Here is a 12,840-nt window from a genome sequence, read left to right on the forward strand (position 1 = left end):
CCACACAGTACATAAAGGTTTACAGGCAATGCATATAATAAGCTGCAAATTTTAAAACATATTTAAACTAAAGAGAAAGATGTTTTTGCACAGGAGCTCAGCACCATGAAAATAACTCATTATTTTAATAAAAACAAACATCATAACACCATTTTCTCCCAAAAGAAGCCATAGCCAATTTATATAAGTAAGGAACTTCAAGAAGTTTCAAGAACATGTTTCAGGGAAAAAAATAAAACATGTTAGAATGGAAGAGGAGAGTCATTTAAATCACATTCAAGCTTATAGTTTGAGAAATTATTACTTTTCCTCAAAAGTCTTTTTTTTTTTTGCACTAGGAATCAAACTTAGGACTTTGCACTTGCCAGGCAGGTACTGTGCCACTAAGCTGTATCCCTGGCTCCTCAAAAGTCTTTCTGAATATTTTGGATGATCATTTAATAAAAGTAGATAATTCAAAGTATGAAACCTCATATACATGATAGTAATCAATATTTCCAGTGATTTTAAAATGTAAATTTAAAAGTATAGTATATATTTTGAAATTTGTGACTATCACTGATTTCATAGGAGACACCTAAAAACTCAGGGATATTTAAATTTGATGGTTTCACCTGAAATAACATGATCCTGGGGCTGCGGGTGTGGCTCAGCAGTACAGAGATTTCCTAGCATGCACAGGGCTGGGATTTGATCCCTAGCACCAAGAGAAGGGAGGAGAGGGGAGAAACACAAAAGAAAAATGATCCTTCATCAAAAGTAGAAAATTAAAAAACTCAAAGTAACCCTTTGTAACAGTTAAATTTTTATTTATTGGTTTTACCTAATTAAATGGTAATTACTTTATTTAAATGTAAATATTTTTCCTATACATAAAAATAAAATCAGTGTATTTTGAAAGTTAATTACTTCACACATGAAGATGTATTTTTAAAAACTCCGCTCATCCACCGAACCCTAACCTCCTCCCACACTGAGAGAACTGCAGCAGGTTTCCTGTGATGACTCTCTTGCAGCTAGCTCTCCTGGGCATGTACCCTGAGTTCTGAACTCCATGTGCCATCTCAGGGCTGGCCCCATGGGGTCTGCCTTAGCTTCAGCCTTAGGAAAGCCCTAACATCAGAACCCTGGCTCTAGTCCTTGTTCTGGTCCTATGAATTCTAGTTTCTTCTTCCAAAGTGAAGCAAAAGTATCTTGAGACTTTTTATACCATCTGTAGGACACCTTGCATAATAAGAGGAATTCCCTAAGGTTTTAATAATCATATTTCTTACAACTCACCTTTTATTTTTTTTCTCTTCTCAGTAGAGAGCCTCCAATCCGGATTAAGGTCATCATAGCCTGGCTAAATATGAAAATATGCAATGACTTCTTGGGTCAGCTAAATAAGAAAAGTGTGCAAAATCATTAAAAGCTATGGAATTTTTTAAATAACAGGATGTAGAGATGACAGATTCCCTTGATCTCTACCTTACAACTGAAATCTTCCTCACTTATAGCAGTCTGGAAAAGCAACCATTTTCACACTTAAAATTTTCAAGAGGCAGGGATTACAACTCAATTTTAGGAAGAAAATAGCATGCATAAAAACAATAAATTCAAAAGTATACAATTAATACAAATGAAAGCAAGATGCAGGAAGAATTTATTCTATACAAACACACACACACACACACACACACACACACACCCCAGCAGGAGGCAGCTGTGCTGCTATGAACCACACTGGCTATGCACACCAAGCTCAGCTCCTTGTAAACTGAGCAACCCCTGTACACTTTGATTTTCATGGCACTGAGCCTGAAAGCACCAACTTCCATTTCACCTGCTAGCAACTCTCTATGACTAAAGCTTTACTTGGTAGAAACACATAACACACACTCTTCAAATTGAATTCATTAATCTTGTACAACATAGGGTTATATTCACCTTTAAAAAAAAACAAAGGTATGACAATATCTCTCCAATTTTGTAAAGTAATTGAGGGTAAACCACTGCCAGACACCCCTGGGCTTAACGTCCCTTACTTAATCTCCAGAGGTACAATAGTATGAGGGAAGACCAGTAAAAAACCGCTTCAATATTCAGTTGAAATCTTAACTCTAAAAAGAAAACAACAGCAGCAACAACAAAAAAACAGAAAAAAGGGTCACCAATAGGGCAACTGTACTTCAACAACTTATTACATATTTTATAAAGAACTACAAGAGAGGAATTCAAAGGTTCTCGACACAATTGACAAATATTCAGGGAGCTGAGATAGGCTAATCATCCAAATTTGATCATTATACCCCGCACACATGTACTGAAATATCACACCACACCCTATGTACCCTATACATATGTACAATTACTGTAAACTAAAAATTTAACATGTTATAAAAAGAAATACACTTTAAACATGTTGCTAAACAAGTCAACATGATGCATGCCTGTAATCCCAGCACTCGGGACACTGAAGCAGGAAATCGCTACTATTTCAAGACCAGCCTGGGCTACGAAGTGAGCTCAAGGCCAGCCTAAACTGTATAGTAAGACCCTGTCTCAAAAACAACAACAACAACAACCACAAAACAAGTCAACCAAAATGTCTTGTCATCTAATGTCTTGTCATCTAATAGGTACATCTAAAGTGTACCTATTTTATTATCAATTTATTAGTGGCTCATGCTTTGGAACATTAGAAAATCCATTTCTTCCCATAGACTAAAAGAACTTCCTGATCTTCACTACTGTAGTTCACTTAGCACTGGCTCCAAGAATAGAGACATAATCTTCAAACTTTTTCAGAGAAAAGGTTTCAATAAAAGGCAATTTATCTGCCAAAGGAAGAAATGAGACACTCTGGCTTAGAAACCAAAAAAGATGGATGAAGTTTCAAAGAATTAGAATCCAATAAGGTACATGTTAAAGAAAACAATCAACTAAATTGGTCTCTTACTTGATCATTTTCGAGGCTCTTTCGAACTAATTTTTGAGACCTCTGACTGGCCCTGCAGGGACCGTGATCATCCATGATGCCAGGGCATGCCCTGCTTCCATTCTGGAGCACGTGGGCAGTATGGGCAAAACCCTACACCTGATTCCTCTCCAACAACAACAAAATGACGATGACAAAGCCTTGCATAAGACATGCTGATCACACTGGAATTTCCCAAGGGATTCTGAGGAATAAGCTGAAGAATATTCATCTCGAGAAAGCAAGGGGTGCGGTCTTCATTGGCTAGGAAGCCCACCATGTCGCTTCTCGGCATTTGCTAGGGCTCGGACAGGATACTCTGGAGCATGGCACTTGGCCACCACAGAGAAGGAAGAGTGTTTTGTGCCCATGTCAACCCTCCTGGTGCTGGCCTGGAGTGCTGCCAGGTGAGGAAAGTAAAATTTCTCTTGCCAAGTTCAGGAGAAAATTGTCTGTTGCTAAACAAATGTGTCATGCTTTTCTCCCTTGTAAACGATGTGTTGTGACCCTTAGGAAAACAGTGAGGAAAGGCATCACAACTTCTGCCCCAACATATCCTACTGCCACTGCCGCGTGTCTGCCAACAGGCACACTCTCCAGAGTTGCGTCATGCACACACAGCAGTCACTGAGAGGAGGGCTCTACGGGGAGAACCACACAGCTGTGGTGGTGTTTACTGCAGACCAAAGGACTGGATTTGCTGAACATCTTTAACCACCAGAATCCAGACATAATGAAGTCTCTGCTGCCAACACTCCCAGAACCAACACTCACACGCTTCTTCACTCCACAAATATTTACCAGTGCTTGCTATCCATCTCCCATGGAGCCTAAGTAAGATACTTTCTGCGCCAATCCTCCACGAGCTCACCGTTAACAGGGCTGTGAATACAACTATGGACTCTACCCAGATCAGTCCCATAAACTGCCATCCTTCCACTTTACCCTTCACTAATTCACCCTCTAACAAAATTAGGCACACACCTACTATGTGTAAAGAGAAAATACAAACAGAAAAAAAGAAGTACAAAGGGGCAGGTAATAAACTTCTTCAGAGATAAATGAAGGCCAAATATGAAATGTAAAGATATAAACATATAGGAAATGTTTGAAATGAAAATCATTTAGGCATTTTTACTCTATTCTAGACATGAACGAACTTTAATACTCACAGATTTCTAGCCAGATGGGTTTTCATATTGACAACGAAAGCCAAGGTACTTAATCAACCCCAAACTGGACGGACATAAATTACCATAGGCGCCTCTGTAGCCATTTTTACTCATTAGGTTTCACAGAGAAAATAATCACACATTGCACATCATAAAAACTAATAAAAAAGCACCACAAAGAATGCTCCAGACGAGCTGAGTTAACCATTCCAGCAAAGTCAGAGGTTTCTTGCCACCTGATGAGGTCCCCAACGTTTTTCCACAGCCTCCTGCAAACAGATAGGACTGCCTGTGTATCTCCCAGAACTGCAGAAGATGCAGAGCTCTGCCCCTGCCAACCCGGCTCCTCGGTCCTGCCAGGGGAAGACGGAGCCCAGGTTCATCTGTAAAGGAACTCGGCGATGACACAGAGACACCAGCAGCTCTAGTAAGCAGCCACGTGATGCCACTCATGTTTCCCTGCACATCTGCACACCTCTGGCCCCCTACACAATAAGCCACTTGAGCCAGAGGCTGTCACTCCACAGATGCCAGGAGACATCCTTCCCTCGCACTGCACTCGTATCATATGCTGGCACGTCAGTTACCAGATAAAAGTTGGGGCTGAACACAGAAACTGTGAGTGGATACTCTGAATAAAGGATCAGCTTACAAGGCCAGAAAACCTGAATCAAAATTGAATCTTGAGCCAGGAGTGGCACCACATATCCATAATCCTTGTACTCTGCAAGGCTGAGGCAGGAGGATCTAAAGTTCAAGCCAGGCCTGGGCAACTTAGTGAGACAGTTATCTTTTTATAATCTCAACATGCTATTTTAATCTTTTGTTTACCATTTCCCTTCCAAGACTATGAATACCTTAACAACAAGGACTGAGACTGTCCATACTTGCTGCTCCAGAACTAACTAGAGATTCAATAAGTAGTTGCACTTTACTATTTTACAATCACAGTAAGACCCCCACTTACAAGTCTCCTTTCAGAGAACATTCATAAGTCAGATTCATTCGTCTGACAAAGCGAATCTTACACCCCTATGACACAAATACACTAAGTCCCCAAGTTATAAACATATGAGATGCAAACTATCACAATGTAAAGCATAAAAAGAGCAAATGTGAGGTCCGTTTGTATCTGTGAAAGTTCACAACTCACATGTTCATTAGTCCGGCACTTACCATATGTTATCACAGACACAGGAACAACCCACTCCATTTTATAGAACAGATACATGTACGCTTTATTGTGCTTTCTACAGCACACAGGATTTTGTAATAAATATACTGAAGTCCAATCTAAAACACACATTTTAACATGCTGGATTCCCGGGTACAGCCGGAAGACTTGGGATGTAGCTATCTGCTCTCTCCAAGGGTCTCAGTCTCTATTACCAAGGACAGGCTTTGCAAGTCTTTTTTCTGACACAGGGCATACTACACAGGTCAAGAGCTGCACACATCTGCTGGGACTAAAGGAATCTGTATTATACCCACTGAGAAAAAGGTTTTATCCTTAGGCTTTTACAGACCATCAAATATAAAAGAAACCATGTAAAAACGAATAATCAAAAAGTAATTCCTAACCTACTGCACACAAACCTATCTTTCAAATAAAAGAATGTTCCTGAATTCAGGACCCACCAAATATCATGGGGATGCAAGTGTGTGTTGGACACTGGCATTCACCAGCCTAACGAAGAAGCTTTCTCCCACCTGTTTCCATGTATTTATTTTTTCACCTGCTCACAGAAAAGGCATGGACATCATAATCAGAGAGATGAAATCAATGTTCAGCTTACTACTTTCTCATTGCATATCGCAGAACAAAGTGAGGTCAGTACTCATTAAGGAACGAGACGTTAAGCACATACACAGCTTGTGAACTGCCCAAGAATCGTATGCACATGATAAACCTCCATCCCACTAAGCTGCACCAGTCTGAGATGAGCGTGCTGGAGGAAGCTAGCACATGTGCAAAAGCTGAAGCCCTTTGTGACAAGGACCACACAGAGGTGATGCTGAGCAGCCTTTAGAATTAATCAACTGGCTTTCTATATTAACTTATAAGTCTGTCCCAGGCCCAAATGACTTGCCTGAGTAGCCAGCAGCTGGCATACAGAAACAGAACTCCCCATGCCAAAGGTCATAGTAGAGGCCTGTAGTGGCCTGTGACACTGGGACATCTCTGAAGACAAGGTAACCCTGCAGCTTAGGATGCTGACTCTCCCTCAGAATTCCAGCACAGTAACTGCCAACCTGAGAGCTCAAACAGCTTGCCCACTGAGCAAAAATTTACTGTGTGGAGTGTCTTTGATCCAACTTCACATGGCCTTGCTCACGTTTATGCCCTTTTACCTCAGCTATTCCCTGTCCTTTTCCATATGCCCCTGATGTTATGTACAACATAAATTGTGCACAGTTCAGAGAAGTCTTTATCTTAGCCACAAGAGCTCTGACCTTCCTGGACCATCATACACCATATCACTTTGTCACTGTTTTTTATTGTTTGCCATACACTTATTCATATGAATGGGAGACTGGCCAGACCTCACTATCCTGGGTGCATTTACAATGAATCACAGCTTTGAGAGCCCAGGAGAAAGAGTTGGACAGAAGCGGGGCACAGGGAGAGGGGCTCAGGAAGATTGGAAGCTGCATAGGGGAGCTGGTGTTGTGACCCTACACACCCTAGGGTTCTAAAGGAAAAACTGGATAAAAATATACATCTTTCATGCTCCCAACTTCAGACTAAAATTTCTGTTGAGGCCAAAACCAGTAGGGTATGCTAGGCAGTGGCAGGGACAGCGGCCATGGTCCGGAACATGTCCTTGGTGACAGCAACTAAGGCTCCCACTCCTGAACCCAAGAAGCTGTTTCTTCTGGGTCCCTTAGGCACTCACAGCCAGCAGCTCCAGAGGAGCTCCTGTGTAACTTCCTAGACTCAGAAGAGGCACCACCAGCTGGGAACCAAACTGCTCCTCCCTCCCAGGCAGACTGGCTGCCACAACAGACATAGAATCTGAGGACTGTTGGGGAGCACGAATCAGGAACTGAGCCACAGGAGGTGGCAGCTCAGTAGCCAACGGCACCAGTGCCTACAGCCGCACCTCCCAAAGGCCTGCAGTGTTTCCATGCAGACACCACTGAGGCTGGTGGACACACCTCCACCCTGTGTGCTCCACCCCTGCAGGGCCCCTCCTTCCACTTCTGAAAATCCTGCCTTTCCTGTGCTGTTACTTTTCTGATGGTGTCTTTAAAACTCCTGACAAAATCTCATTTATTTATTCCCAGGTTTTAAGGTTTTTAAAGTTTTTATGTTTTTTTGAATAGAATAACTATAAAAATCTAGTCAATGAATGACAACAAAGCACAATAAATCACAATGGCATCAAATAAAACTAATCACAAAAGAAAAAAGGCTTCACCGGTAAAAGAAGCTGAGTGTGTGCCCAGAGGGACCACGAGATGCAATTAATCTTTGCAGATAAACAAAGGTCCCTGAATCTCAGCAAACAGCAGAGCCTGCTAATTAATCTGCTATGAACAGCTCCTGGGACAGGCAGGATACCCTAGGACATCACAAGATGAAATCTTTAGAGTGCCTCAAAGTTCATCAATACTTCGTTTAGGTGAATGAAAATAATTTAGGAAAACAGAAGGAGGAGCAGCAACAAATGCCCTTATTATTCAGAGTTTCACCACCTGGAAACACGGGGTCCAAATGAAAAAGTTCCCAAATTCAGAAGAAACAGCAGTTTCTTCCAAATCACACTTTCCTAACCAAGAAATACACAGTATTTTTGGATCAATTATCCGAATAATGCTTTTTTTCTGAATATGGATCTAAATCACATCTCATGTCCTAGGAAGCACAAGTAACATGAACTGGAGAAATAGACGCCTTGTGAATGCAGCAAAGCCCCTCCCCAGCCAGAGGGCTTGGAAGTGAAGGGCACTGAGCAGCTCTGAGAAGCAAACACTCCACCTCTGCTATGACTACATAGCAGAGGGGATGCATCTTGTTTGTGGCCAACAAGGCTCCAGGCCTGGGATCACATTTTCCACTTAAACCAAGGTCCAGTGAGTGACAGAGGTATAGACATGGGGAGTCCATGGCAAACTGAATAAGGCTTTTATCTAGATGTCCTCCCAAAACATCATGTGGTCATAGGTGGGGAATTTCAAAGGTGATTGGCTTAGAGTCTGGGAATGTGGATTAAGGGTGTGATGCTGGGATTAAGGGTGCCCCACCGTTGGTGTGGGTGGCACCAGTCAAAAGGTCTGTAGCCTGGCTGGAATAAAAGGGACAGAAAGAAGGCAGGTCTGCTTGCTGCTTCTGCTTACTGCCTTCTGCCTGCCCTGCCACACCATGGACTGTTTCTCCTCTGCAATGCCCCTATATCTGCCTTAGAGACAGCTGACTATGAACTGACTCCGAACTGACTCCTCTACAAACCGTGAGCTGAAATAAATCCCTCCTCCTTTAACCTAGGCTGTTGGACATTCTGTTTTGGCAATGAGAAAGGTAACTAAAATGGGAAAATCTCCCAAAAGAGATTTTATGAAAATATGAAAAAGAATAACAATACCTGAGGAATCAATTTAAACATATGAATAGGGTCAGAAAATGTACAGCCATTTTCTCCAGTCTTCTACCATTTGCTTAATAATATTTCTCTTTATTACAGCGCCAACCCATTACAGGCATTCAGGAAGCCTGGGTCCATACTAGATCACAAAGTTGCCCACCAAGCCACATCTGCACACAGAGAAGCAGGCTGAGGGGAGAGAACTCATCTTCAACTACGCAAATATGGCCTAGTCATCAGTCAGAAAAAGACGGGCACCACCAGCTCCACCAAGTGGAGGGAAAACTTTTCTTTAAACTTTACTCTATGCACACTGCATGGCTTGGTATGAAAAGCCCTTCCGGTCCCCTTGTAAATTAAAGCCACAAGAGGGATGGATTCTCCCTGTTACTAAACAACAAAATCACGTGTTCCCACAACCCTGTCATTCCAAAACACTAAGGAACATCCGTGGCCCGTCACCATGGCACAACAAGGGGATAACACTCTTCAAGCCTAAAATAAGCATATCATTAGTGCGGCAAGATTTGGAAAGAACTGCAACCTTTCAGTGCCTGACCCTCCAAACTCCTGATAACACTGACTTTGCTGCGGTTTTCACACCTCCATGATGCACGTTTATAGTGTCAAACAGGAAAAGGAGCGTGTGCCACGAACAGATTACACTTGGTACACAGGATGTGCAGCACTAAAACTCAGAACTATACTCAGGGTGCATACATTCATCGTTCTACTGTCCTATCCACCAACACTACAAGGTCCTGAGTCACAGGATGCAGCATCACACCCAGGTGGGACCCACCTGCTCACTCTGCTCCCATGCATGCAGCTGCCTCAGAGACGGCACGGCCCAGATGCTCAGCTTCCCCGAGAAGTGGATGGCTGCAAGCAGGCTCCCATCCGGAGAGAGGCTCATCTTGAAAATCCCATCCTGTTCGAGAACCACAAGGTCAGAGCACGGCTTGCAAACAAGCAGAAACAACCCCAGAGTTACTGGCACTCCAGAGGGTGCTGTGTTACAAGCAGGCTTAACCAGCGTTCCATGCCCCCGTCACTGTGAATGTGCTCCATACACACGTACAGGAGTCCTCAACTTGAAGAGTTTATTGTCTAATTTATAGGGTCATAATTTACACGTAACACTAAAACAAAAATACTACTTCACAGTAGGGTTGTTCTTTATTAGACTGTGAATTCCTAGGGATGGTTAAGGGGTACACTGTCTTTTTCAGAGTGACAAAGTTGTAACCGAAATTGTTTGTTGGGATGGTTGTACAATTCTGTGAGTATACTAGAAACCAGTGAAGGGGCTGGCGATTTAGCTTAGCAGCACAGTGACTGCCTGGCAAGCGCAAGGTCATGAGTTTGATTCCTGGTCCCGGAAAAAAAACAAAACAAAACAAAAAAAGAAACCAGTGAAGAGTGTACTTCAAACAAGTGAACTGTACTCTATGTGAATATTTCAATAAAGCTGCTCTCCAAAAAGTCATTAAACCACATGTTTGCTTAATGGGATTTCCTGTATCTTCCTCCTTATATTAAACCACTAGCTCAAATGTCCAAAAGATCTTCTCTTAATTAAAAACACTAATTAAAGTCTCCTATTGGCAGCAATATTTAGAGTTGGAATTGTACCTTCTTTCAAATATCATTATAAAATTTCTATCCGTACTTTCTGTGAGAGGGTTTTTAATGTTACATGTCAAATCCTTTGTATGAGATTAGCTTAAATTGCTTCACTTTCTTTAATTACCTACCATCTCTATGAAATAATTACAATGAGTAATCTCCTATTTTCTGTATCTTCCAAATATACAAGCCATATTAAAATGAAAGTAACAAATTCTAGTGTATATATTCAAAACATCCTGAATTACGACATATTATTAAAGAACCTTCAGATCAATACAAAGTAATTTTATAAGTGCAGCTCTTCCAACACCTCTCAAGCATTTAATGAATACTACTTATACACTAATAAACAATGCACAACAGACACTGTTTCACATGCTCAGGAATCAGCAGTGGACACACACATATCCCGGCTTCTCAGAGTTCAGTAGGCACCATAGCCCACTGCAAGTTGGAATTTTAGCAAAAAAAAAAAAAGACGAGGCCAGGCATGATGGTGCACAACTGTAACCCAGTACTCTGGGAGGCTGAGGTGGGAAAATCACCAAGTTCCAGTCTGGCCTGTGCAACTTAGCAAGATCTTCCCTCAGAATAAAAAAGGGTTGGGATGTTGCTCAGTGCAAAGGGTCTGGGTTCAATTCCCACCATCACAAAAAAAGAAAAGGTACCCTTCAAATTAAGAAAAAGTCATCTTCGAAGCCAGGCATGGTGGTGCATCCCTGTAATCCCAGCATGCAGGAGGCTGAGGCAGGAGGATTGTTGCGAGTTTGAGAACAGCCTGGGCCACAAAGCGAGCTCAAGGCCAGCCTGAACTGCATAGCAAGACCCTGTCTCAAAAAGACCAAAAAAAAACCAGTCATCCTCAAAAGCCTAGTTAATAATCTGAGACAAAAACACCATAAAAATATGAAGAAAAGAAAAAAAAAATTCAAAAATTCCAAGCCAGCTGGGCATGGTAGCCCACCATATCTGTGATTTCAGCACTTAGGAGGCTGAGGCAGGATCACTGCGAGTTCAAAGCCAGCCTCGACATAGCGAGACCCTGTCTAAAAAAAAGTTTCCAAGCCAGTATCTTTTACAAAATAATATAAATAATTCTGATTAGTACTCCTCAGAAGGTAAAATATGCCAGAAGTTGAATATTTAGAGCGTAAGAGCTGCAGGTGAGCCCAGCAGCATCACGCTCACTGCGGTCTCCCATCAGCTCAGTACAGACCGTACTGACAGAGAAACAGCCACGGGGTTCTGCCAAAGACGGGAACGTGATGCAGTTCCCCTGGGTCATTCCAGATGCCTGGAGCAAGCAAGAGCGCTCTCGAAGAGGCGCCCTACACCTGTCACGGGAGCTGAAGGGAGCTGCCGCCTCCCTGGCTCGGTCACATAGCAGAAAGACAAGGGCACCTGAAGCCCGGGTCTACAGGGCTCCCTTCCTCCTGAGCACCCACAATCTCACATTTGGGGAAGAATTTTTTTTTTTAATTTTACATCAAACAAAAATTTGAATAAGGATGAAAACTTTGTAAGTTTTTTTAAAGATAAAATAAAAATGTTACATGATGCTTCTAGAACTCTTCAGGCTGTATCTTCAGACCCCAAGAGGAATAGGTGTATTTGTTATATTTTTTCTTTGTATTTTCTGAGTTAAGACTGATAGATACTGCCAGGTGTAGTGCCACACACCTGTAATCCCAGCACTCAGGGGGCTGAGGCAGGAGGATCACTCTGAGTTTGATGTCAGCCTGGGCTACATAAGTGAGTTCAAAGCCAGCCTGAACTACATAGACAGACCCTGTCTCAAAAACAAAACCAAACAAAAAAGATTGATAGATACTAACATTCACAAATTCTGAGTAAACAGCCCTATGGATGCTTACTAGTGCACATACATTATGCATGGTTACGAATACACCCCAGTGAAGATCTAAAACACATGCAGATCTAATCATACAGGGATCTGGTGACAATGTCTGAGGACATGAGGTTAAGCAGATTTGTATTACCTGTTCTTGGCCCTGGTGGCTATAAAGCTTGACACTTAATATCCTCAGTAGTCCCAGTGTCTTAGGTACCTACAGAACAAATGGTACCACACAATTAGGTACCACACAAAGAAAGATCAATGGGATGCTTTCTTATATATAACATCATTTTATCATTAAATGAAAACTACAGCAGACTTTTTTAAGTGGTTATGAAAAATCACTACTAGGTGTCAAGGATCTTGGTAATATTCTGTTTCGTTTGGGAAAAAAACTCAAGTGGTACATCTTACAAAATATATCCATGATCAAATGCCTGTGTTAAATCTATACGTAGAAAGCCTAGGACAGCCGGGTGTGGTGGCCCACACCTGTAATCCCAGCACTCAGGAGGCTGAGGTAGGAGGATCGTCGTGAGTTTGAGACCAACCTGAGCTACAAAGTGAGCTCAAGGCCAGCCTGAACTGCACAGCGAGATCCTGCCTCAAAAAGACAAAAAAAAAAAGAAAAAA

The 12,840-nt window shown here is 42.1% G+C and overlaps 1 protein-coding gene across 2 annotated transcripts in view; it reads right to left on the reverse strand.

Annotated features, from left to right (window-relative positions):
- Nbas (neuroblastoma amplified sequence) overlaps positions 1-12,840 on the reverse strand; it is a 179,133-nt gene that overhangs the window by 134,581 nt on the left and 31,712 nt on the right. The window contains exons 11-13 of one of the 2 annotated variants that reach the window (XM_005404440.1): positions 12,350-12,418; positions 9,520-9,648; positions 1,282-1,345 (exon numbers count right to left, since the gene is read on the reverse strand). In XM_005404440.1, the coding sequence (XP_005404497.1) occupies positions 1,282-1,345; positions 9,520-9,648; positions 12,350-12,418 (262 nt within the window). Of the gene's footprint in view, positions 1-1,281; positions 1,346-6,221; positions 6,310-9,519; positions 9,649-12,349; positions 12,419-12,840 lie in introns of those variants that run through there. The other variant, XM_013504348.1, reaches the window with a different exon arrangement.

This window comes from Chinchilla lanigera, unplaced genomic scaffold, assembly GCF_000276665.1.
Source record: "Chinchilla lanigera isolate Chin_1 unplaced genomic scaffold, ChiLan1.0 scaffold00086, whole genome shotgun sequence".
In the NCBI taxonomy this organism is placed as follows: Eukaryota; Metazoa; Chordata; class Mammalia; order Rodentia; family Chinchillidae; genus Chinchilla; species Chinchilla lanigera.